General features: G+C 44.0%; 2 protein-coding genes across 2 annotated transcripts; one reads left to right on the forward strand and one right to left on the reverse strand.

Annotated features, from left to right (window-relative positions):
* Positions 1–9,437: 9,437 nt before the first annotated feature.
* On the reverse strand, positions 9,438–17,362 carry LOC106582039 (immunoglobulin superfamily member 2-like). The gene is made up of 14 exons (XM_045704892.1): positions 17,346–17,362; positions 16,806–16,839; positions 16,547–16,589; positions 15,428–15,798; positions 14,847–15,255; positions 14,515–14,572; positions 14,189–14,310; positions 12,339–12,728; positions 11,755–11,952; positions 11,578–11,688; positions 11,096–11,488; positions 10,785–10,945; positions 10,538–10,727; positions 9,438–10,383 (listed from the first exon to the last, which is right to left on the reverse strand). The coding sequence occupies exons 1-14, from the start codon at positions 17,360–17,362 to the stop codon at positions 10,229–10,231; spliced, it is 2,652 nt and encodes an 883-aa protein (XP_045560848.1). The 3' UTR covers positions 9,438–10,228.
* A 423-nt stretch (positions 17,363–17,785) lies between these two features.
* On the forward strand, positions 17,786–24,654 carry klhl6 (kelch-like family member 6). Its single transcript, NM_001139979.1, has 8 exons — positions 17,786–18,214; positions 18,320–18,485; positions 19,514–19,765; positions 19,888–20,085; positions 20,198–20,435; positions 21,747–21,949; positions 23,701–23,914; positions 24,028–24,654. The coding sequence occupies exons 1-8, from the start codon at positions 17,946–17,948 to the stop codon at positions 24,324–24,326; spliced, it is 1,839 nt and encodes a 612-aa protein (NP_001133451.1). The 5' UTR covers positions 17,786–17,945; the 3' UTR covers positions 24,327–24,654.
* The last annotated feature ends 1,906 nt before the right edge of the window (positions 24,655–26,560 follow it).

Below are 26,560 nucleotides of genomic sequence, written 5' to 3' on the forward strand. Positions count from 1 at the left end.
TCAGAATGTGGAGGGGACATGTCTCCCCCGTCCCCAGTGAAAGTTGCACCCATGGATCACAGCATAGAGTTGACACTGAAACCTTCACTGCACTTCATCCAGAACACAGGGGGGACAAATCCAGAATCAGACAGAGAGAGATGGAGGGAGGAGGGAAAAGAGAGAGAAAGAGACAAAGACATTGATCATGTTCTTTTCCATAAAGATTTAATTTGTACTGTCATACTGGCTAGGCCATCTGTCAACAGCTTTATTTTAACACCAACCATCATGGGGAGACATCCTCTCTAAATATATCCCTTTTCACTTCTCTATGATGTATTTTACAGCTGTGGGGATGGTAGCAGTGTAACATAGATTGTGGTGGAAAGGATTCAGGATAAACACACACACTGACACAGGATTGACTCTGACTCTGAGAAATGGTCTGTGCATCGTTTTTACAGTCCGAACTGCCATAGCAACATTAGTGGACAGAAGTGTTGAAAGGGAAAGTTTAGGAGTGTTTTTATTCTGAAGAATCTCCCCTTGTTATTCTACTGGGCTGTAGAGCAATGGGAGGGTTTTAACAACAAGCATCGAAACACACATAGAGCACAGACATGTACGTGTCTGTAGGGCAGGTTATTGGTACACACTCATTTGATTTGCCAGGAACATCTCCTGTAATGTAGGAACCTGGTGTCTGAGTCCTTTTACTCAAAAGTGCGAGAGCAGTAAGTGATGGAGTCTATTCTCTCCCACACCGCCACACAGCTGTGCTGTGTTAAACAGTGATAGGCTGAATGCAGAGGGAGAGGGAGGGAAGGAGAGAGAGAGCAGTCCCATGCTGATAGTCTTCCTCTGTAGGTAATGTTCTCATCCCCTTACCTCCGGCATTCCACTGTGCAGGAGCAGCATCTGCTAGAAGTCTCCGCACTCTCAGAAACTCACACACCTACTGTACACACACATACAAACAGAAAGATGATGCTGAAGCATTCCTCTCGGTGTAAAGGTACACCAGGCAGCTCTCAGGTATAGTGCAGAATATTTCTAAGATGCTCCAAGCCCCATGTTCCAATATAATTGATATAATAAAGTGATTGGTTTATTTTGTAGAATAGTGTAACTACTACAAAATATTAGAAATTAATATAAAGACTGATTTCGGTAAAGCAACTCTGCCCAAAGTCTCCACTAGAGTGAGTTGTTTCACTGAGATTCAGGGCTTTATTTTCCTCTGGAATTCTGTAATTTACCTAAGCATCAGCATGCTTGCAATCAGATGGGAGGGGTGGGAATATTTGAGGCGTATCCTTAAAAACATGATCCAAAGTGCAAATTTCAGGCAGCGCTTGTAGAGATATTTAACCTCTACCGGATCGGTGTCCCCCCCTACCCCCCCCCCCCCCGTGCGGAACGGTTGAGGTAACGTAGGTTAATGTGATTAACATGAGGTTGTAAGTAACAAAAAAAAGACATATCTGATATAGGCAGAAAGCTTCAATTCTTCTTAAACCTCTTATGGATCCGGCCTTTTTTTTTAAATTTTTGCCTAAAATGACATACTCAAATCTGACTGCCTGTAGCTCAGGACTTGAAGCAAGGAGATGCATATTCTTGGTACCATTTGAAAGGAAACACTTGTGGAAATGTGAAAGGAATGTAAGAGAATGTAACACAATAGATCTGGTAAAAAATAAAATACAAAGAAAAAAACAACCGTTCTTTTATATTTTTTTGTGCCATCATCTTTGAAATGCAAGAGAAAGGCCAACATGTATTATTCCTGCCCAGGTGCAATATACATTTTGGCCACTAGAAGGCAGCAGTTTATGTGCAAAGTTTTAGACTGATCCAATCATCAAAGGTTAGTGCTGCATTTAGCTGTGTTTTGGGTTTTTATGACATATATGCTTGCTTGAAAAATGGCTGTGTGGTTATTTGTGTCTATGTACTCTCCTAACATAATCTAATGTTTTGCTTTCGCTGTAAAGCCTTTTTGAAATCGGACAATGTGGTTAGATTAACGAGAGTCTTGTCTTTAAAATGGTGTAAAATAGTCGTATGTTTGAAAAATTGAAATTATTGCATTTTTGAGGTTTTTGTATTTCGCGCCACGTTCTTCCATTGGATATTGGCGAGGCGTTCCGCTAGCGGAACGTCTGTCCTCAACAGGTTTTAATGGACAAAAATGTGCTTTTCTTTCAAAAACAAGGACATTTCTAAGTGACCCCAAACTTTTGAACGGTAGTGTATATCCTACCAACGGGACATTAAAAACTGTAATATCTTATGTTTCAATGACGAGATGAATAACATACAGCTGGCAGGTTATACACTGTATCGGCAGGATAGAACAGTAGCCTCTAAGACAAGGGGTGGTGGTCTATGTATATTTGTAAACAACAGCTGTTGCACGATATCGAAGGAAGTCTTGAGGTTTTGCTCGCCTGAAGTAGAGTATCTCATGACAAGCCGTAGACCACAGTAATTACCAAGTGTTTTCATCTATATTCTTCGCAGCTGTCAATTTACCACCACAAACCGATGCTGGCACTAACTTCACACCGAATAAGCTGTATACAACCATAAGCAAACAGGAAAACGCTCATCCAGAGGCGGCGCTCCTTGTGGTCGGGGACTTTAACCTCTATGGGCTAGGTGGGACGTTAGCGTCCCACTCTATTCAACAGCCAGTGGAATCGCGGAACCTCAAAAATGCAATAATAAATTTTTTTCAAACATACAACTATTTTACACCATTTGAAAGATAAGACTCTCGTTAATCTAACCACATTGTCCGATTTCAAAAAGGCTTTACAGCGAAAGCAAAACATTAGATTATGTTAGGAGAGTACATAGACACAAATAACCACACAACCATTTTTCAGGCAAGCATATATGTCACAAAAACCAAAACACAGCTAAATGCAGCACTAACCTTTGATGATCTTCATCAGATGACACTCCTAGGACATTATGTTATACAATACATGCATGCTTTGTTCAATCAAGTTCATATTTATATCAAAAAACAGCTTTTTACATTGGCGTGTGATGTTCAGAAATTGTATTCCCACCAAAAACTTCTGGTGAATTTACTAAATTACTCATTATAGACGTTGACAAAATACATAACAATTATTTTAAGAATTATAGATACAGAACTGCTTTATGCAATCGCTATATCAGATTTTAAAATAGCTTTTCGGCGAAATCACATTTTGCAATATTCTGAGTACATATCTCAGCCATCACGTCTAGCTAATTTGACACCCGCCAAGTTCGGGGCAACCTAAACTCAGAATTACTATTAGAAAAATTGGATTACCTTTGCTGTTCTTCGTCAGAATGCACTCCCAGGACTGCTACTTCCACAACAAATGTTGTTTTTGTTCCAAATAATCCATAGTTATGTGCAAATACCCCCATTTTGTTTGTGCGTTCAGGTCACTATCCAAAGGGTAACGCGCGAGCGCATTTCGAGACAAAACATTTCAAAATGTTCCATTACCGTACTTAGAAGCATGTCAAACGCTGTTTAAAATCAATTTTATGGTATTTTTCTCATAAAATAGCGATAATATTCCAACCGGACAATACTGTATTCATTCAAAGAGGAAAAGAAAAAATGGCGAGGTCTCGTGAACGCGCATTTCCATTCCCTTTGTCCTCAGGCAGACCACTGACAAACTGAGTTACTATACTTTGCCCAGCGACAGGAGACGCCCCAATCCACTTTCTGGCAGCTTTAGAGAGCCAATGGAAGCCTTAGAAAGTGCAACATAACCCCACGGATACTGTAGTTTCGATAGACAAGCAAAAGGAGAACTCCAAAATCGAATACAGGCCACTTCCTACTTGGAATCTTCTCAGGTTTTTGCCTGCCATATGAGTTCTGTTATACTCACAGACACCATTCAAACAGTTTTAGAAACTTTAGAGTGTTTTCTATCCAAATCCACTAATAATATTCATATTCTCATTTCTGAGCAAGAGTAGTAACCAGTTTAAATCGGGTGCGTTTTTCATCCGGCCGTGAAAATACTGCCCCCTAGCCCAGACAGGTTAATGCAGGGAAACTTAAATCCGTTTTACCTCATTTTTACCAGCATGTTACATGTGCCACCAGAGGAAAAAATAAATACTAAAATAAATTAAAAAACACTCTAGAACACCTTTATTCCACACACAGAGATGTATACAAAGCTCTCCTTCGCCCTCCATTTGCCAAATCTGACCATAATTCTATCCTCCTGATTACTGTTTACAAGCAAAAACTAAAGCAGTAAGCACCAGTGGTCAGATGAAGCAGATGCTAAACTAAAGGACTGTTTTGCTAGCATAGACTGGAATATGTTCCGGAATTCTTAAGATGGCATTGAGGAGTACACCACATCAGTCACTGGCTTCATCAATAAGTGCCTACCAACCCGTAGCACTCAAGTCTGTAGCCATGAAGTGCTTTGAAAGGCTGGTCATGGCCCACATCAACACCACTATCCCAGAAAGCCTTGGCCCACTCCAATTTGCATACCGCCCCAACAGACCCACAGATGATGCAATCTTTATTGCACTCCACACTGCCCTTTCCCACCTGGACAAAAGGAACACGTTTTACATTTTAGCAGACGCTCTTATCCAGAGCGACTTACACTAGTGAATGCATACATTTCATGCATTTTTTTTTATAAAAAAAATAAATAAATGTACTGGCCCCCGTGGGAATCAAACCCACAACCCTGGTGTTGCAAACACTATGCTGGCGTTGCAAGCACCATGCTCTACCAACTGAGCCACAGGGAAGGCCGTGTGAGCGGCTATGTGAGAATGCTATTCATTGACTACAGTTTAGCATTCAACATCATAGTGCCCTCAAAGCTCATCACTAAGCTAAGGACCTTGGGACTAAACACCTCCCTCTGCAGTTGGACTTCCTGACGGGCCGCCCCCAGGTGGTAAGGGTAGGTAACACCACATCCGCCACGCTGATCCTCAACACAGTGGCCCCTCAGTGGTGCGTGCTCAGTCCCCTCATTGTTAACTCGTGAATGCATGACCAGGCACGACTCCAACACCATCATTAGGTTTGCTGATGACACAACAGTGATCACCGATAACGATGAGACAACCTATAGGGAGGAGGTCAGAGACCTGGCCGTGTGGTGCCAGGTCAACTACCTCTCCCTCAACGTGATCAATAAAAAGGAGATGATTGTGGACTACAGGAAAAGGAGGACCGAGCCCTCCCCCGTTCTCATCAACGGGGCTGTAGTGGAGCAGCTTGAGAGCTTCAAGTTCCTTGGTGTCCACATCACCAACAAACTATCATGGTCCAAGCACACCAAGACAGTTGTGAAGAGGGCACGACAAAATCTATTTCCCCTCAGGAGACTAAAAAGATTTGGCATGGGTCCTCAGAGCCTCAAAAGGTTCTACAGCTGAACCATCGAGAGCATCCTGACTGGTTGCATCACTGCCTGGTATTGCAACTGCTCGGCTTACGACCGCAAGGCACAGAGGGTAGTGCGTACGGCCCAGTACATCACTGGGGCCAGGCTTCCTGCCATCCAGGGACCTCTATACCAGGCAGTGTCAGAGGAAGGCCCTAAAAATTGTCAAAGACTCCAGCAACCCTAGTCATAGACTGTTCTCTTTGCTACCGCACGGCAAGCGGTACCAGAGCGCCAAGTCTAGGTCCAAGAGGCTTCTCAACAGCTTCTACCCCCAGGCCATAAGACTCCTGAACAGCTAATCAAATGGCTACCCAGACTATTTGCATTGTCCCCCCCCCCCCCCCTTTTACGCTGCTGCTATTCTCTGTTTATTATCTATGCATAGTCACTTTAACTCTACACGTACATATTACCTCAATTACCTTGACTAACGGGTACCCCCTGTATATAGCCTCGCTATTGTTATTTTACTGCTGCTCTTTAATTATTTGTTAGTTTTATTTCTTATTTTTCAATTTTTTTACCTAACACATATTTTTCTTAAAACTGCATTGTTGTAAGGGCTTGTAAGTAAGCATTTCACTGTAAGGTCTACATATCAGGGCACAAGGCGAGACCCAGATGCAGACACAAGGAGTCAGATGGTTGGAGTCTTAGATGTTTATTGATCCAAAAGGGGTAGGCAAGAGAATGGCCGTGGACAGGCAAAAGGTCAAAACCAGATCAGAGTCCAGGAGGTACAGAGTGGCAGGCAGGCTCAAGATCATGGCATGCGGGCACAGAGTCCAGAAACAGGCAAGGGTCAAAACCAGGAGGACTAGCAAAAAGAGAATAGAAAAGGAAGGCGCACGGGAAAAACACATTGGTTGACTTGGACATACAAGATGAACTGGCACAGAGAGACAGGAAACACAGGGATAAATACACTAGGGAAAACAAGTGACACCTGGAGGGTGTGGAGACAATCACAAGAACAGGTGAAACAGATCAGGGTGTGACACTACACCTGTTGTATTTGGCGCATGTGACAAATAGAATTTGATTTGATTTGTTTTGGACGTGCTTAAACCCCCCTCCATGATGTAGGCTACTGTACATGTGTCCATGCTCATCATGAAACAAAAGATGAGAACCTACCGGCAAACCTCCTATTTAGAAGTTATTTTCCTGTAACAATTGTTTGTTTTCCGTTTCATATTTTGAAAACCCAAGCCCTCCATGGGCTACCTTTAGCTACCCTAGGCCTACTATAACGAATGCTCGTTCAACAACAACGCGTTGTGTCTTTTTTGTCCTGCCGATTTTATCATTTTATCCTGCCGATTTTATTACATTTAACATGTATTTATCATTGTAAAAAAAATAAAGAAAGATGGCTTGTTTTTCGTTTAATTTTTATTAAAACAAAGCTTCACAGTCCTGGTTTTATAGCGAGAACGTCGAGGGCGCGGATGCAATGCAACTTCTAGAGAAGTGTTGATGCGATCTGTAAGATGGTTCCATTATGTATGTGACACATATTTGAGAGCAGTATAAGGGTGAGTGGACATTGTCCCTTTATCTTTATATTGATTCTTTGTCCAGCAACTGTGAAAAAATGAGATGTGTGTAAAACCCTCCATAGTCTGCGTTGTTTTAATATGATGTGCCCACAGGAAGTAATTATGGTGCATGTACATGTATTTAGACATAGCTTATTTAATTAAAACAAGTTGTTGTTTCATTTTGATTAGAATTCGATTAGAATTATTCGCTCTCTTTTTAGTGAATTTAATCTAGCTAATTGACAACATTTGGCATGTGCATGCTCAGCCATGATGCATATAGATAAATTATAATACTCAAATGTAAATTTTTTTCCAGTGATGAAGACATGGATATGTCTCATAGGGTATCCAAAATGGGTCACCTTAGAGCACCTTTATTTCATGAATGTTTTGGCATTTAGGTCCAAAAAGTCACTTTCTGACCACTTCAGCCCTGGGCAAACATGTATGGAACGTTTTGTTTAAATTTCCTCCTCACCTCGCACATGGCATGCGTCAATGACATCAGACATTGCTTTGCATGTGCTTTGAAATGTGTATGTCCCATGTATGTGAGACCTCAGAATGCTTAGCTTACATGTTTCTCGTGTGGTTTTAATGTAATAAATGCAACATTTCTGTTATGTGTAAATGTAACCCACTCATATAAGTCAGACATTAGTGTTGAGTATGTGAGCGTGATTGTGTGAGTTTTACTTTGTAGTAAAACATTCCCATCAAAACCACAACCATCATTATCATATTTCCCAGCATGCTCTACTGCAGATAGTTTTTTGGGGGATTGTTTTTAATATCTCTGTTTTGCATGTACCCTGATTGATTGATTCATATTATGCTGTACAAAGATAAAAAACATACGTTTTTCAAAACTAATCCAATCAGTTAGTTCAATTTACTGAAATGGTTGTTCCAGTCAAAATGGTTTAGGTTGTCTTCTTTATCAATATTCCTAACCCTCATTCTGAATGCAGGTTGCGGGTGAATAAAAATTCAAACTCATGGATGTCCTAACAGTGGTTGGATTCCAATAAGAATTTATTAATTAAGAATTTATTTATTTCCAATAAGAAGACATCACTTTGCAAGTCATTATAATGTGACTTCCAGGCTTGATGTGGCCAGTAAACCAGGAGGATCCTAACACCAATGTGTTAGAGTAAAAATTGGCCATCAAAGTAAGGCCTTATAATACATGTAATGTATTGTCATACACTGTTCCATTTTTATGATAACATTTGCCTACAGTAACAACTGAATTGGTGAAGCCAACAAGGCTAACAACAAATTCAACAATGATGTCTCTGTCACTAACAAATACAGTCATGGGTGGTAACTCTACAATTGACCCGAAAAGGCAAGGTACTCTGGGAAAAATGCAAATAAGGCTTTACACTAAGCAGTGTGTTAATTTAACTCTGAAAAGTGTGGACCCGTAATGTCAATTATATTTCTGTTATTTAGTGAAATTTGTTATTTAGTAAAATTATTTGACGTATGAATATGAATTTATTCCACTTTTGGTTATTAAAACGGAGTCACATAGTAAATTTGAATCATTATCATGTGCTCCCTTTTTACACTGCATTTCAGGGTACTGTGAACAGAACTGTGTTGTCACAACTGAGATGGAGAGAGGTAACGAAACCCACCACCACGTTCGCAGTCGCACCCACACCGACTGACTGACAGACAGACGGCAGACGCATGCATGCTCAGTCACCAATAACCCCATGCTGAGGGTACTAGAATAGAAGAGGAGTTCAACCAAATTGTTTTTTATGACAAATAACAGTGAGCTACGAACAAGTTTATTCAAACTATATTTATTACAATTCAGATAAAACACCAGCAACTTTACAAATAGTACATGTCTGACAGCAATGGTATATAAATTACTTTTGGTCTGAAATGTTTGTGATATCATAAACACTTTCTCAGAGTTCTTTTAGAAGTGCTTCAAAAGTTTATTTAGCATTCCCAACTCAAACAAGTTAGGAAATAAAACCGATCCATTCTTGAGGCAAAATGTTGATGAGTACAGTACATGGCGGAATACCTTTCAACAATTCATAAATATAATATTTGTGAACAACTCGTTCATACAAAGTTAATGATCAGATTTATGATCAAAGGTTTCAGCGCATCTGCTAGTCAGCGAGTCTGGAGCTTTGAGTCATCAGAGAACACTAACTCAATATTTTACAGGAGAAGTAAAACTACATAAAAGAATTGCATCCAAAAGTCAATTTTTGTCACATCTGCTCCTGCAACACCCTCTACTGCTCATCCTGTGTCTCCTTGACCTGCAGCCGCTCCCCCAGTTCCCTCTCCCTCTCCCTCTCCCTCTCTCTCTCTCTCTCTCTCTCTCTCTCTCTCTCTCTCTCTCTCTCTGTGTGTGATTGTGTGGGCGGAGACAGGTGTGCTGGAGTCAGAGCAGACCCCCACCAGCTGCAACCTGTTCCATAATCAAGACCTCTACAAATACTCAGTCCTGCCACTTCCACACTGCCAGATCGTAATCTCTGCTCATTCCGCCCACTCTGAATCTGGTCCCTGGCTCCAGTGCCACGTCTCGTCATCCTACTACTCTGTCCTGGATTCCCCACTCTACTACTTCCTTGGATGCCCTCCGGACCTGTTTACCCTGTCCCAACCCCTCTCACTCCAGCCTCCGCACCTGGTGTCCTGCAACTCACCTGAGCTTCCCCTGGCCTGCAGTCCATCTTCCCCGTGTTTAAATAAAGACCTTGGTTACTTCATCCCAGTCCCCTCATCTGAGTCTGCTCTTGGGTTCCCCTGTTCCACTCTGCGTAAAAATGTCCATTACCCCCTAAAACCAGCTCTGGATGGTTCACATCAAAATCAAATGTTGTTTCTGCCTTGTTCTTCTTGAATCTATCAAAACTCATTAAGTTCTCTCAAAGGAGTGCCAATGTACATTTCAAGTTCTAATTCTGCGTAAAGGAAGTAAATGTAAATCCTTTTGTGTTAACAAGTAATAAGGTGCTTGGAATTAAAAATCAATCACATAAAAATGAAAAAAAGCTCTAATGCTGCTCAGCTCTCCCTTATCTCCTTTCCTATTCTCTCACTTATCCCCCCTTCCCCATCTTATCATCCCTCCCCATCTCACATCATCTCCTTTTCTCCCCTCATTTCTACTCCTCTCTTATGTACTCCTCCTATTTCCTTAGCTCTTCTCATTCTCTCTCTATCTCCCTCCTCACCTCTCCTCTGTTCTCATTCTTCCGGGCATGGCTTCAGTGGGTTTTCCTCCGCCCACAGAGAGTTGGCTTGTTTCTTGTTTCCAGCTGAACCCTGCCCCTTCAGCTTGATTGACAGCATCATGATGACAATTGCCAGGATACAGACAAGAGGGATGAAGATGAGTATAACTAATCCAGTGGGGCATCCTGGTTCAGACAGCAACTCAGACTAAAGTTCTAGAGAGGGAGAGAACAGAGGAAGGTAAGATAAAAACCAACACATTGTGATTCAGTTGTATTTGTATAGTCCGACATCATGGACTCATAAATTATGACGTCATACCTATTGGTCGTCGTACAGTGAGGTTGGTTCTGCCTGATTGGTCAGAGGCACTACATTCCCAGTTGCCGTCATGACTGTACTTGTACTGGTCCACATGGCACTGGTAAACTCCACTGTCATCCTGACGAGCTCCCTGTAGACCCAGCAGAAAGGTACCATGAGTGTTCCCGGAGAAGATCCCCTTCTGGTCCTAGAGCCCTTGGTTGTCATCTGGGTATTTCAGGGTGCAATCATGGCCTAGAATCACCAGGGGAACCCTGTGAGAGGAGCAGGAGCAGGAGCCACGCCCCATGTAGAGTGCGTAGAGAGAGGCAGGGTCACCTGAGGTCAAAGTGCAGGTCAGCTCCACCCGCTTCCCATCTCTGACCTCCATATCCAGATCTGTCTTGTTAACACTGAGGTCACTCACTGAGAGAGAGAAACATAGAGACAGAAAGAGAGAGACTCAAGTCAGAGAAACTGCAAATTAGCACAACAAGATACTCTATAGATCTGATATACATTGCATGTTCTTCTACCGATGCAGTGTTTTGTTGCCTTGTCATCAGGATAATTCACCCGTCTCTTGTAGGCGGAGTTCCATAGCTGCAGAAGAGGACAGGAGCTTGTACCATACGCCGTGAGGATCCTGTAGACACTCCTCCACCACACAGTAGTACCTCCCCCTGTCCCAGCTACGGGCTTGTCGAATGGTCAGTTCGAAGCTCCACCTCTCACGTCTTCTCATACTGATTCGCTGTTCTGTGCCTAATTCCGCCCCTAGTGTTATCACTGCATCGCGGTCTGAGCTGAGGACGGTCTGGTTCCCCACCCCCTTCTTCTGGGCCAACCAGGTGACAGTGAAGCGGGATGAGTTAGAAGTTGCCTTGACAACGGAGCATTCCATCTGTATGACTGCATTGATGCTCTGATCCAGAGAGGAGGGGCTAGAGGACAGGGTGAGTACACCCTCTGGAAGAGAGAGAGAGAGAGATAAAGAAAGTGTGATGGAGGCTGAGACCCTAACCCCAGGTTGACCTGTAACCTTTGACCTTACCTACCTGGAGTCTGGACCAACACAGCCAGCAGGTTGGAGTTCTGCGGCTTCCTGTGTCTCCCTTGCAGGAACGCTGAGATCACACACTGGTAGCGCCCTGCCTCCCTGCGGCTTGCTCAGATGATGCGGAGGATGTGATGCACCTCCTCCTTGCTGGTGGTCACCCTCAACTGGTAGTTACTCTGGTCGCCACGCCACATGATGTCACCGGTGTGCAATAGTGTCAGGATATTGTCCGGGGCCGACCCCCCCTCACGCTGCTGGCTCCACGTCACAGTGACCGGGAGGGAGGGCCCTCGAACCTGACACACCAGCTCCACCTCACACCCCTCTGTCACCTCAATACCGCGACTCTTCAGGTCCACCCTCAGCAAAGACTCTGCAAGCCGAGGACAATGATGAGATATCACTGATGACAACTGTCAGGTTTTTTAGTGCCAACTCTACTAGTGGCTGTGAGGGCAAGGAGATTCAATCGAATCCATCTGACATGTGAGAGATCAGTGGCCATAAAGTTATTGATTTCTACATAGATAATGTGGGAGCTGAAAGCTTACCTCATGCTACATGTCTCAGTTAATATTTACCAACACTGTCTCCAATAACTTGAAGAATAAATCTGTGCCGAGTTAAATTAAATATTCATGGAAATCAATGAGGCAAACAAATGTTTAGTTTTCACTTTTCTGTTATGTTTGACCACCAGGGTGACATTCTCTCTCTCTCTCTCTCTCTCTCTCTCTCTCTCTCTCTCAGTGCTCTTACCCACGGGCTGGACCTCCACGATGCAGTCTTGTGATTGGCTGCTGGTTTTCTTGGCATTACCATTGGTTTCCGTGGTCCACTCGGAGACAGTGCACTGATAGGCTCCTGCGTCAGAGGGCTTAACCTCACTCAGCTCTAGGGTGAATGTGTCTGCTGTGGGACGCAGGGTACGAACGTTTCTCTGCCCCAACTCTGCCCCCGGTTCCATCACACCCACCCGGCTTAGGCTGATGACATAACTGAAGGGGCCCGTTGTCTTGGAGGCTGATCTGTATTTCCAGGTGACGGAGAGCTGACCCATGACCCCGCTCACTCTACAGGCGAGTTGTAGATCGTCCCCTTCGTCAACGCTCACCTTCTGGTTCTCCATGGCAACGGGCAAACTGCTCTCTGAGAACAGAAAAAAAGAAGGTGCTGAGTGTGAGAAGTGTTTGTGTGGTACATGTGTAATAACAGAGGTCAGAGTCAGGTCAACGCACAAACTAAAGTTATTAAGGATATTGAGGTTATGTTGTTGTTTGATGTAGCAGCCATTTGGGAAGCTGATGAAACACCTACCGCATTAAATTGGGTGCATTTAAAAAAAAAAAAAACTAAAAAAATATTTAACCTTTATTTAACCAGGTAGGCAAGTTGAGAACAAGTTCTCATTTACAACTGCGACCTGGCCAAGATAAAGCAAAGCAGTGCGACAAACAATACACATGGGATAGAGTTACACATGGGATAAACAAACGTACAGTCAATATAAATAAAGGTGAAATAAATAAAATAAATAAAAATCCTGCAGCCATCGCTTGCACTGTGGGAGGCTCTATTGTCAACCAATTATTAGAGTGTTTTTGATGGACCCACACAAACGTTACCAAAGACGTGACTGAAACGGGAACTAACTTTGCAGCAATTTTATGCACACAGTGGATATATACAAATGAATGGATATTTGATACCTGTACAGTACAGTTGTCAGTGTGTGATATGGAGGCTGTAAACCGGTTATTTCGACATTGTAGAGAAAAACCTTTCTAAACAAAGACAGCTACGTATGTTCACACTGCCATATTGATCTGAGCCTTGCAGTTGGAAAACCACTACAGTGGATGCATCTCCCCCGTCGACGTCTGTCTGTACTCATCTTCAGTAGCCTTACAACTCCAACACACCCTCTAATTCTGACTCAGGGCCTGAGGACTCATCTGTAGTTCTGATTTGAATTGGCTTCTTACTAGATTACTCACCTGTAGCTTTGATTCTGATTGGCTTCTTACTAGATTACTCACCTGTAGCTTTGATTCTGATTGGCTTCTTACTAGATTACTCACCTGTAGCTTTGATTCTGCTCAATGTCAGGTGTAATGGAAATTATATGATTAAAGGTTTGACAAAATTATTTCACTCAGAAACCCTATAACCTGTTGAAATGTATTCGAAATAAGGTGACCTTGGGAAAGGAACAGAAGATGCCTCCGTAAGTTAGGGAGAGAAACAATGGCCTGGGAACAGCTAGGCTGGCAAAAGATAAGGAGACAGGTGGTCTGGGTACAGTGGAAAAATACAGCCGCCTAAAGCTGGGTGGAGTTCTCTACTGGTGTAAGTTAGTGTGTGTGTGTGTGTGTGTGTGTGTGTGTGTGTGTGTGTGTGTGTGTGTGTGTGTTTTAATATAAAAGGCTTTGTACATTGTAAGGATTTCAGAGCTCTCATAAATAAACGTTTTGACCCTTGTGGGCTGGCTATCCGTCTGCTTCATTCAACCAGAATCTTACACACTCTGGGGGGGCAGACTGAGTAGTTTAATTGAAGTTCGGTTTAAGAACATTGATAACTTAATTCACATAACACAGGTCACTCACCTATAGCTGTGATGGTGATAGGCTCGGTGGTTGACTCCTGGCTGGATCCCTGTGTGAAGACCCCGTTCCTATCCCTCTCCTGTGACCAGGCCCTGCAGTGGTACACTCCCTGGTCCTGGGTTCTGACGGGCCACAGGGTGAGCAGGTGTGTCTTCTACCCGTCCGCACAACTCTCAGCTCGCCCCCGTACTCCGGCTCCACAGACAGGACGCCAGTTGGCCCGGTCTGGGCCAGTTCCTGGTTGACTTTGACCCAGGCCACGCCCTGCAAGGCCCTGGGCATCCACAATACACTGCACGGCCAGCTCCTCCCCCTCCTGGAACTACGTTTTGAGCATGGACATACGTACCACCATAGAGCCAGAACCCTGGTCGGGAGCCACCTCTGACAGAGAGAGACAGAATTTCACTCACAACTACTTCTTAGACAGAAAGGAAACTCATCACTCATAATCACCTCTGAGACACAGGAAGCCCTAAAACAGAATTTAGTTACAGGAAATCAGACAAAAGCAGGACTGGGCATACGTGTATAAGTCCTCTTAACCCATAATTCCTCTTAGCCAAGCACAAACACAAAAACATTGCATGGATGTGTAAACATAATCGGGTCCAAGGCTAAGGCTGGGAAGCAAAAAACACACTGAGGTGTTTCTCACCTATGGCTTTGACCTCCAATGTGGTTGCCTGTGCGTCTTTATGGGAGATTGGATACCAGCTCCGGTCTGGGTCTTGGATCCACTCCTGGGCATGGCAGTAGATCCTCCCTGTGTCGGACAGCTCAATCCTGGCCATCTTCAGCCTGTATGTGGCCTCCTCCAGCTTGTCCAGACCAATGAGCCCTGCCTGGTACAGTCCCTCAAACCCCTGACCCAGACTCACCGTCAAATCACGGTCCAGAGAGATGATGGAGCGGGGCGAGGCCTCCCCGTCTCCATAGAGATACCAGGTGACGGACAGGTGGGTGTGCTGGAAGGTGTTGCTGGAAGCGAGGCATTGCAGGGTTAGGGCATCACCCTCTGATAGGCTGAAGGAGGCGGAGCCAGTGGAGGAGGTGGTCAGGGTGTCCTCTCACTATGGAAACAGGATTTGAGGGATGGATATCAACACTACAGTAGGCAGGGTTTAATGTGATTGTCAGATTAAGTTCAAGTAACCAGAGTTAGTTAAGTAACGGTTTGTGAATTATACAGATATGGCAGACACAGAAGGTATTGTCATTTAGGCAGTAAAAAATAACATTACCCTTCAATGTGGCTTTAGCATTGTATGTCCCGTTATATTCTAACTCTGAGTTTGGGGTGTGGCCCTCGTCCCCCTCCTCCAGACTCTTCACGTGGAAGAGGACCGAGGTCACTGACAGGCGCTCCAGAGTGATGCCACCGCCCGTGACGCGGACGCCGTACACTGCCATGGCATAGTTGTTGTTGTCGTCAGTGCTGATGATCTGGATTTCACGGGTGGGTCTGTTTGGCTTGTAGATGGAGAATCTGAAGTCCTGCCAGGCTTCCGGGTTAGAGAAACCACTCACGTTGCAGGACATGGAGAAAGGGTAACCAATCACACGATACAGAGGGCCAGACTGCACCTCCACAAGCACCTTAGCCCCGCCTAGATGGAGAACATAAGAAAAAAGAGGAAGATGATATTCTCAGACAAACTTAAGTATTTCTGGCTTCAAATGTTTTTTATGGTTTCAGTCTGCACTGTCCTCCTATTGTCAATAAACAAAGAAACTGCATTCATATCGCCAAAGTTATGTCTCAACTGTAATAGTTTGAGAACAGACACAGCTCCAGCTCATAGACTAAAACCTGATGTAGAGGAGGTGTGAATGTGCTGCAAATCAAAATGTGTAATAACTGCTGCAACATTGCAATCTGACAGAAATCATCTTCCAGCGTCAGGGTTTGTGTTCAATTAATTGTTTTCATAGCGCCTGTTTAATGAAAGCTGAAACATCATGTGACTCATTCCCAGTAGACGTTGTCTGTTATGCCAAGGCTATTTCATAAGATTTCATCAGCAGACCAACCATGTAGAAAGCAGGTTTTAGAAACACTTATTTAAAACTGTGGCCATTTCAAGTCATCTGCCATCATCTGACAAAAGGACACTAAAATGCAACTCAACACTTTGCTAATAGTAAAAGAGAACTGACAATCTGCACAACCTTTTGTTGCTTTAATATGCAGATACTTTTTTTCACCCAGCAAATTGATACAGGGGACTGTATAAAATGTTACATATTACATTTCTATGTACTTTAATGTGCATAATGTTCTTCTTTATTTTGCAAACTAAAAGGTACCCCTGGGTAGGAGTGGAGGGGTGTGTGTAGACCTGATGGTACTCTTACCCCATTGGATGAGTCCACTCAAGAAGAACAGGAGACTGGTCCTCTACAGGTATTGCTTGATGCAACCCATCCTGCCCCAAATTGACCAACACGCCAGGCCAAACTACACACCAAGCACACGGCTGTATCAACTACACACCAGTATCAGTTATCTGAAGTCAGACACCTCCGCCTTACCTAATCTGTCTGTCAGTCTGTCTGTGTGTCTGTAATATGTGGGTTCTTCTAATATTGCTTTGTCTACTTCCTAAAGACAGACTGAGAGGAAGCGGAATATATGGTTAAAGGGACAACTGAAACGAACAGAACACACAGCCACTATGAGGACAGATACAATGGAAACACATGCATATTAAACGGGCATACTACTGTGAGTGTGTGTGTGTGTGTGTGTGCCTGTGTGTGTGTGTGTGTGTGTGTGTGTGTGTGTGTGTGTGTGTGTGTGTGTGTGTGTGTGTGTGTGTGTGTGTGTGTGTGTGTGTGTGTGTGTGTGTCTGTGCCTGTGTGTGTGTGTGTATGCACCTGTGTTCTTTATGCCATCTGCCTCTGACTCTTAACACAAAGGCTCAGAATAACATTACAGAGAGAAGATGTCTATTTCAATCCATTACAGCCCCATTGTAAACCAATCTCAGTATTATTACTACACCTGTGTCTCAGCATGAAATGATCCAAAACTGTTATCACATGAACATTGATCTGACACTGCCATCTAGTGGAAAAAGGGAAAACACATTTAACTATTACTGCAGCTGCTACAATTCAGACTGCCTCAATGCTGAATGAGACAATAACTTACTTGTTCACAAGAGTCATGAAATGGAAGATAGGCCCTGCACAGATTATTACATCTATAATGAAACAATAAAACCACAGGGGGAATATGGCCAATATACCACGGCCAAGGGTACAACGCAAAGCAGAGTACGTGCATGTGTGTGTGTGTACATGTGTGTGTGTGCGTACATGTGTGTGTGTGCGTGCATGTGTGTGTGCGTGTATGTGTGTGTGTTTGTGTGTGCTAGGTAGAGTAAGAGAGTTTAGAGTTGTCCAACTGCCAGTTCTAGGGATTGACAGTTGAGGAAGGAATCTAGAACAGGAACGATGTTTCATCATGTACCACATAACATCCACCAATCACAAAGCACCAGCACCAGGAACGGGAAGTATTACAGAGGACCTGACAGGAAGAGCTGATAAACACACTCACACACACTTATGCACACACACTGTTAAGTTCTGTGCTGTGGTGAATGTGCGTTCAAGGGCTGGTGTGTATTGTCTCCATTCTCTGGGAAAAGTATGAAAAGTTGTGTGTTGAGTGTGTCCCGCAGTGTGTGTGTGTCTGCGGAGATAGGAGTTTGTGTTGTGTGTTGTTAATGGGGCTCTCATTGTGAGGATGAGTGACTCGTTGGAGAGGACCACCGACACCCCTCTGCCTGCGCCCTCAGAGAAAACCCCCAGAGAGGGCTCTGACCCTGGGGAAGAGGGTGAAGGGGGTGATGGAAGTGGGATGCGTTGGGAGGATGGAGGCCTGTCTGTGGAGCTCCAGAGGGGGATGGAGACGCTTCGTGTGAGTGGAGAGCTGACCGACGTGACTCTGCGAGTTCAGGAACAGGACTTCCCCTGCCACAGAGCTGTGCTCGCCGCCGCCAGCCACTACTATAGGTACATATACACACACTCTCTTCCATCACTGTAGAATGACCTCAGATGTTTCTTTCACAACTCTGTCAAGTTATAATGCTTAGAGTACATTATGTGTGTGTCCAGGGCGATGTTCTGCAGTGGTCTGAGAGAGAGTCATGAGAAGCAGGTGGAGATAAAAGGGGTGGACAGTGAGACCATGAAGACTCTACTGGACTACACCTATACCAGCCGAGCCACTATCACACACACCAACGTCCAGAGAACACTGGAGGCCGCCAGCCTGTTCCAGGTGAGTCTACTAATGCTACCGTAACGCTGTGTAAACTCTATATAAATGCTGTATAAACACTATTAAAAACTGGGTGGTTCGAGCCCTGAATGCTGATTGGCTGACAGCCGTGGTATATCATACCCGTATACCATGGGTATGACAAAACATTTATTTTTACTGCACTAATTACGTTGGTAACCAGTTTATAATAGCAATAAGGCACCTCGGGGGTTTGTGGTATATGGGCAATATTCCCCGGCTAAGGGCTGTATCCAGGCACTCCACATTGCGTCTAACTAAGAACAGCCCTTAGCTGTGGTATATTGGCCATATACCACACCCCCTCTGGCCTTATTGCTTAACTGAAACACCAGAGAAATGCAGTAGAAACAGAGAATCTTTCAGCCTTTTTCCTTCATCTTTGTCATTTTATCTCTCCTCCTCGTGTCTATCCTCTGTTTCTGTCAACTCATAACACAACCTTGGGGACTTTTAAATAGGTGAGTGTTGAATATGGAAATCCCCGTCTTCCTCCTTATGGAAATAGTGCATACAGTCACAAACTTCATCATATTTCCTACTTATTTGTCATCAGACAGAAGATGACTCTGAATCAGCTGACAGTTGAGACAGGGAAGTGAAAGTCATTCTTGTTGTTTACTCTCAGGATCTGTTTTCCACTCAGGCCTGAATTAGGCTCACAGCTGGATGACAGGGTGTGTGGGTGTGTGGGTGTATGTGTGTGTGTGTGTATGTGTGTGTGTGTGTGTGTGTGTGTGTGTGTGTGTGTGTGTGTGTGTGTGTGTGTGTGTGTGTGTGTGTGTGTGTGTGTGTGTGTGTGTGTGTGTGTGTGTGTGTGTGTGTGTGTGTGCGTGTGTGCGTGTATGCATGACTGTATGCATGAGAGGGTCGACTGAAGTCAGATAAAAGTGAATTAGATTAAGTTAGATAAAACATATTGTCTGTCATCTTGATTTCATCTCTTGCCTCTCTCTGTCTCCGCTCTCTGTCTGTCTTCCCTCTCTGTCTCCATCTTCTCTCTCCAGTTTCCTCGTGTAGTGGAGGCCTGTGCAGGGTTCCTGGCTGACTCTCTCCAACCAGAGAGCTGTGTAGGTGTGCTGCGTCTGGCTGAGGCCCACTCATTGCCTGCACTGAGAGACAGGGTCCAGGACTACCTGGTTTCAGAGTTCTCCAGAGTGGTTCAGCATGAGGAGTACCTGGAGCTGCCAGCGGGGGCGCTGCAGAACGCTCTGAAGAGAGACGACCTGGGAGTGACACGGGAGGAGAGTGTGTTTGAGGTGTAGTATACATTTCATTACCTTAAAAAAGCCATCACTTTTTTGCCTTTCACAAGATTTTTCATTTACTTTATGAGGAATGCAAAAATCCATCCATCCATCCAATATTTACTCTACTATAGGCTCTGATGCACTGGGTGCGAGCGAAGGAGGAGGAGCGATGCCTCCTACTAGCTGGTCTTCTGTCACACGTGCGGCTGCCACTGCTGGAGCCGGCTTACTTCCTGGAAACGGTGGAGGCCGACCAGCTGATTCGCCGCTGTGACGAGGCCTTCACCCTGCTGCAGGAGGCCCGCACCTACCACCTGTCAGGCAACGAGGTGTGTATGATCATACTGGTATCATGTTTGTGTTTATAAATGTTAGTTTTGGGTTGGTGTGTATGTGATTTTTGACGCGTCTCTGTCCGTGTGTGTCTGAGTGTGTGTGTAGGTGGTCACGGAGCGTACCAAGCCCCGTTTACAGCACTACCTATCTGAGGTGTTCATGATCATCGGTGGCTGCACCAAAGAGGAGCGCTTCGTTGCCACGGTGACCTGCCTTGACCCTCTGCGCCGCAGCCGGCTGGAAGTCGCCAAGCTGCCAATCACAGAGATGGAGGAGGAGTCCCACAACAGGAAGTGGGTGGAGTTTGCTTGTGTCACCTTCCGGAATGAGGTGTTCATATCCGGTGAGTGGTGCTGCTAGTTTTGTTACATTCACATCTGAGCATTTGTCCCTGAGAGCATCTTTACTAAGATGGAGGGGCGAAATTGCTGGAGGCCATTGTGTGGGATGTTTGCACAATCAGCTGTGGTTTCCTGTGTGAGAGTGCTGTATTTATTGGCTTTCTGTTCATAGGAGAGGTTAGTACCATAGAGAATGATAGAGGACTCTTCTTTCTATCTGTCCCATTACGGCATCTTTGACCGTGTAGGAAGTGCCATTGAGGCCATCTCCGTTTTGAAGTTGTCAATTTTCTTCTACTACTTCTATGAGTTGGTAAACAAACTGTAAGGGTGCATACTGCCACCAGGAGTATGTTGTTTGAACAGGATTAAAGCCACTTTGGTGATTTACTGACACCAGCAGTTATGGAATGTTCGCTCACAAGTATAATTCATTGGCTGATCCCTCCTGATGACCTGAATGGAATTATGTGATTATTCCTTAACCCATGATTATTTCAAAATGGTGAAGTCCTCAATGGTGCTGCCCATGCTTAAACTGGCTTTTGGGATCTAGAGTCATCTATCATTCTCTATGGTTAGCACTCATTGGCTATGTTTCATTCCAAAAAGTTGACTCCCCCAATCTTGCATCCTATCTTCTCTCACTTTGTCCTTCTTGTGGATCTGAGGTAAAGGGGTAAATGTAAGCAATAGCTCCACTTAGTTTCTGATTCGTTACTTATTATATCCATCCAGTCCTATCAGATCTATGAAGGAGACAGAGCAAGCACAAAGCGTGATGCTAACTTTTTGAAATAAATCCAGAACAGCTGTGGCATTCCTCATTTACACACCATTGGGATTGTACACAACCCCATATCGAGACAATGCATGAATCATTTTAGAATACCAAGGTGCCTTCCTAAGGCAAGTGCCGCTCTATTTTGTTCCCTCAACTAAGTGAAATGTCACAGACACCTAGATTGTACTATAAGTCCTAACATTAGGGCCGTGCACAAACCTTCCACGCGGCAGTTGCTTAAACTGAAAAAAGGGCATATGTGTGAACATTTTAGTATATAGTGGTTAGCTAGAGTCTAGACTACCTGTGTTGCTGGTGCCGACTGAGGAAGGGATGGAGTTGGGTCGGAGCGAGGGTCATTGATGCAGCCGCTCCTCTCTGTCTTTCTGCCTCTTTCTGCTGCTTGTATCAACTGCCTAACAAGACTTTTCCCTGTCAAATTTCCCTCCCTTACTTCAACAAGCAATGGTTGTTCTTATAGGTCAACTGTTGTTTCTTTTTCACTCTCACTATCATCTTGTTGCTGCAGGAGGAAAAGAGACACAGCACGAGGCGTGGAAGTACAACGGTGCACTGGACAGGTGGATCCCCATTGAGCCCCTGGTGACTGGGCGCTGGAGACACAAGATGGCGGTTCACGGGGGGAAGGTGTATGCCCTGGGGGGGTTCGATGGGACTCAGAGACTCACCAGCGTGGAAGCCTATGACACATTTCACAACCGCTGGACACAGGTCCGTCTGTCCGTCTGTCTGTATGTATTATATGGTGTGATCACTCCAGTCATTCTGCATTGGAACTACTGTCTGATGAGACATGTTGTTACACAAGATATCTGACAAATAGAGTTTCATAAGACACATACAGTGGGGGAAAAAGATATTGATCCCCTGCTGATTTTGTACGTTTGCACACTGACAAAGAAATGATCAGTCTATAATTTTAATGGTAGGTTTATTTGAACAGTGAGAGACAGAATATCAACAAAAAAATCCAGAAAAACGCATGTCAAAAATGTTATAAATTGATTTGCATCTTAATGAGGGAAATAAGTATTTGACCGCTCTGCAAAACATGACTTAGTACTTGGTGGCAAAACCCTTGTTGGCAATCACAGAGGTCAGACATTTCTTGTAGTTGGCCACCAGGTTTGCACACATCTCAGGAGGGATTTTGTCCCACTCCTCTTTGCAGATCTTCTCCAAGTCATTAAGGTTTTGAGGCTGACGTGTGACAACTCGAACCTTCAGCTCCCTCCACAGATTTTCTATGGGATTAAGGTCTGGAGACTGGCTAGGCCACTCCAGGACCTTAATGTGCTTCTTCTTGAGCCACTCCTTTGTTGCCTTGGCCGTGTGTTTTGGGTCATTGTCATGCTGGAATACCCATCCACAACCCATTTTCAATACCCTGGCTGAGGGAAGGAGGTTCTCACCCAAGATTTGACGGTACATGGCCCCGTCCATCGTCCCTTTGATGCGGTGAAGTTGTCCTGTCCCCTTAGCTGAAAAACACCCCCACAGCATAATGTTTCCACCTCCATGTTTGATGGTGGGGATGGTGTTCTTGGGGTCATAGGCAGCATTGCTCCTCCTCCAAACACGGCAAGTTGAGTTGATGCCAAAGAGCTCCATTTTGGTCTCATCTGACTACAACACTTTCACCCAGTTGTCCTCTGAATCATTCAGATGTTCATTGGCAAACTTCAGACGGGCATGTATATGTGCTTTCTTGAGCAGGGGGACCTTGCGTGCGCTGCAGGATTTCAGTCCTTCACGGCGTAGTGTGTTACCAATTGTTTTCTTGGTGACTATGGTCCCAGCTGCCTTGAGATCATTGACAAGATCCTCCCGTGTAGTTCTGGGCTGATTCCTCACTGTTCTCATGCATGAGGTGAGATCTTGCATGGAGCCCCAGGCCGAGGGAGATTGACAGTTCTTTTGTGTTTCTTCCATTTGCGAATAATCGCACCAACTGTTGTCACCTTCTCACCACGCTGCTTGGCGATGGTCTTGTAGCCCATTCCAGCCTTGTGTGGGTCTACAATCTTGTCGCTGACATCCTTGCAGAGCTCTTTGGTCTTAGCCATGGTGGAGAGTTTGGAATCTGATTGATTGATTGCTTCTGTGGACAGGTGTCTTTTATACAGGTAACAAACTGAGATTAGGAGCACTCCCTTTAAGAGTGTGCTCCTAATCTCAGCTCGTTACCTGTATAAAAGACACCTGGGAGCCAGAAATCTTTCTGATTGAGAGGGGGTCAAATACTTATTTCCCTCATTAAAATGCAAATCAATTTATAACATTTTTGACATGCGTTTTTCTGGATTTTTTTGTTGTTTTTCTGACTCTCACTGTTCAAATAAACCTACCATTAACATTATAGACTGATCATTTCTTTGTCAGTGGGCAAACGTACAAAATCAGCAGGGGATCAAATACTTTTTTCCCTCACTGTACATAAACTGCTCTGATTCATGTTCCAGGCCCCGCCCCTCCTGTTGGGCGTCAGCTCATTCGCTGCGGCAAGCTTCAATAAGTGGATCTTTGCGATCGGGGGAGGGCCCAACGGGAAGCTGGCCACTGATAAGCTGCAGTGCTGGGAGCCAGGGACTGAGAGCTGGGGCCTGCGGTCGCCCATGCCCATCGAGGCCAAATGTACTAACGCTGTCACCTTCAGGGAACGCATCTATGTAGTTGGTCAGTGGATTAAACCTGTTCTACTCTCAGTTCACCTGTGCAATCATATTGAGTGTGTTTGTGTGTGTGTCCATTTGTGTGTATGTGTTGTAACAATCCTCCCCTCTCCCCAGGCGGTGCTATGCATGCTCTGTACTGCTACTCCCCCCAGTCAGACAGCTGGTCTATGGTGACCCGGCTGGGCGAGAGGGCGAGCTGCGCCCTCGCAGCCTGTAACAACAAACTATTCATCACTGGTGGCCGTGACGACAAGAACCAGGTTATCTCCACGGTGATGTGCTGGGACCCAGTCACAACCACAATGACAGAGGAATGTGTGTTACCGCTTGGTGTCTCTCACCACGGAAGCGTCACACTCCACAAGTCCTACACGCACATACACAGGATAGCACCTGCGACCGCGTCGGTGTGACAAAGAGCTGGGACTATGTGTGTGAGAATGAATGTGTGGAGAAAAACATAGGTGGATGAGGAGCATGGACTGTGTGTGTGAGAATGAATGTGTGGAGAAAAACATAGGTGGATGAGGAGCATGGACTGTGTGTGTGAGAATGAATGAGTGGAGAAAAACATAGGTGGATGAGGAGCATGGACTGTGTGTGTGTGTGTGTGTCAGCTTTTTTACTTATTGTAAGTTGTCTGTGAAATAACTAAATGTAATGCTGAGTTTAGTCTCATAAAATTTTTTGAAAGTGTAATGTCACATTCAAACCGGTACCACTAAATACATCTAAAAATGACATTTGCATGAGTTGACTTTCTATCCGTATTGTGGGAGTGTTCTGTCAGAACACAAAGGCATCTATTCATGTGCTGAATTCACTCCCAACCCACGGTTTTCACACCCACATTACCCAGTTATACCCTCTCTGTCTTTCACAGCAGATGTACAGTTTGTGGTTATTATGGTTTCATAACTACCTTGAATCTACGCACTCTTTCTCTTCTCTCACTAACACTTCTCTTTTCCTACTAGCACTGACTTTGCTGATATTACTTAATTGAGGAAAAATGTGACCGTGATATGTGGTTTTCTCACATAGCTATCTTAAAATGAATGTAGGGATCATAACATTTATTTACCTAATGTAAAATTAGACTTGAATTTTCATGCCAATTTTCATACCCGGGAGAAAAGTCATTATTCTCGGGATGGAACATTTGTAAAATCCAAGGAAAATATTCAACCCTAATATGAACCATGATGGGCAGGCATAAGTGACACTGGACTAGGACAGACACCACAGTCTTTAAGGTGTCTATAGCTAGTTTTCCATCCAATTGGCAATAGATTTTTATGCAAATATTCTCAAATCTGCATATAAACAAAATATGAGCATTTCAGGGTTTCCTTTATGAACATTTGGCGCCGGACAATGTGACAACGAAGATTTTAATTTACCAGACATTTGAGAAATTTACTGGACATCCATATGCATTCAGATCCGACTTCGCGCAGGCAGCACCATCTATAAATTAGGGATATTGGCCAAATGAGCCACATTTAGAACCTAAATGTCCTTAAAAACAGCCTATAAGAAATTACAAAAACACTGTGTCTTGTGTTTAGATGTGTAGCATATGCAAAACTTTACAGACTATTTTTGTTATTGTTTTTCATAATACTTTCCTAAAACAATTATTGTCTACCTCAGGTTCCGCTGTGGAGATTTGAGCACTAAATGCTTCAGGGCATTGCATGAATATACTGCAGACCTATAGACTTAGGTGTCCACTGTATGATATTAATATAAAAAATATAGCCTATATAAAGGAAGAGAAGATTAGGACTATCCCCAGAGCGATAGAGAGATAGGAAGAGAAGCTTAGGCCTATCCCCAGAGCAATAGAGAGATAGGAAGAGAAGCTTAGGACTATCCCCAGAGCGATAGAGATAGGAAGAGAAGCTTAGGCCTATCCCCAGAGCAATAGAGAGATAGGAAGAGAAGCTTAGGCCTATCCCCAGAGCAATAGAGAGATAGGAAGAGAAGCAGATGGCTACTGCATCTGCTATACAAATATAGACTTACAGAAGGAGGCTAATTCATACATTTTTTATCAGAATATTTTGTATAAAGATAAGCATTATATTGTCAGATTATAGGAGTAACTCTGGTAGGCCTGAAACATTCTTCCTCACCTCAAGTTCAACTGTAGGAGTCAGTTGAAGTGCCAGTGCTCACTGCCTTCACATCATAGGCTTGCAGTAGCTAAAGCTTAATAATAGCTACACCACACAAACGTTTCTAAACTTTATTAGGGTAATATCAAAAGTAAGTCAAGCCATTGTTGATAGGGAATATAGGAGCAGGCAGGCTATTATATTGCGGCAAACACAGCATGACACAACAATGGCTCAACAGAATGAAATAAAACAATTGCAAACTGGTTTAAACCATCACAAAAGTTTTGAACAGGCTATATTACAGCAATTACCAACAAAGGCAAATTCCTACCATACCCAACAAAAGACAGAAATAGTCTAATGTTATTTATTTTACAACAGACCTAATTATAACCTATCTTAAACTAATTATGGAGCACAAAATTAAAAAGACAGATTGAATTTAATTTAGCCAGCGAAAAAAAAGTTAAAAAATTTCTAATGATAAAACAAATGATTATAAGTATATTTAAGTTCCAAAA

The sequence above is a fragment of the Salmo salar genome, chromosome ssa21, assembly GCF_905237065.1.
Source record: "Salmo salar chromosome ssa21, Ssal_v3.1, whole genome shotgun sequence".
NCBI classification, from domain to species: Eukaryota; Metazoa; Chordata; class Actinopteri; order Salmoniformes; family Salmonidae; genus Salmo; species Salmo salar.

Excerpts from the sequence above, each read along its gene's own strand:
- LOC106582039 (XM_045704892.1), bottom strand. Across the intron at positions 15,799-16,546 it reads GAGTGGACTCATCCAATGGG|GCGGGGCTAAGGTGCTTGTG; the intron begins GTAAGAGTACCA and ends TTCTCCATCTAG. Across the intron at positions 14,573-14,846 it reads ATTGGAGGTCAAAGCCATAG|AGGTGGCTCCCGACCAGGGT; the intron begins GTGAGAAACACC and ends TCTCTCTGTCAG.
- klhl6 (NM_001139979.1), top strand. The coding sequence starts at position 17,946 with ATGAGTGACTCGTTGGAGAGGACCACCGACACCCCTCTGCCTGCGCCC. Across the intron at positions 19,766-19,887 it reads GGGAGGAGAGTGTGTTTGAG|GCTCTGATGCACTGGGTGCG; the intron begins GTGTAGTATACA and ends ACTCTACTATAG. Across the intron at positions 20,086-20,197 it reads ACCACCTGTCAGGCAACGAG|GTGGTCACGGAGCGTACCAA; the intron begins GTGTGTATGATC and ends GTGTGTGTGTAG.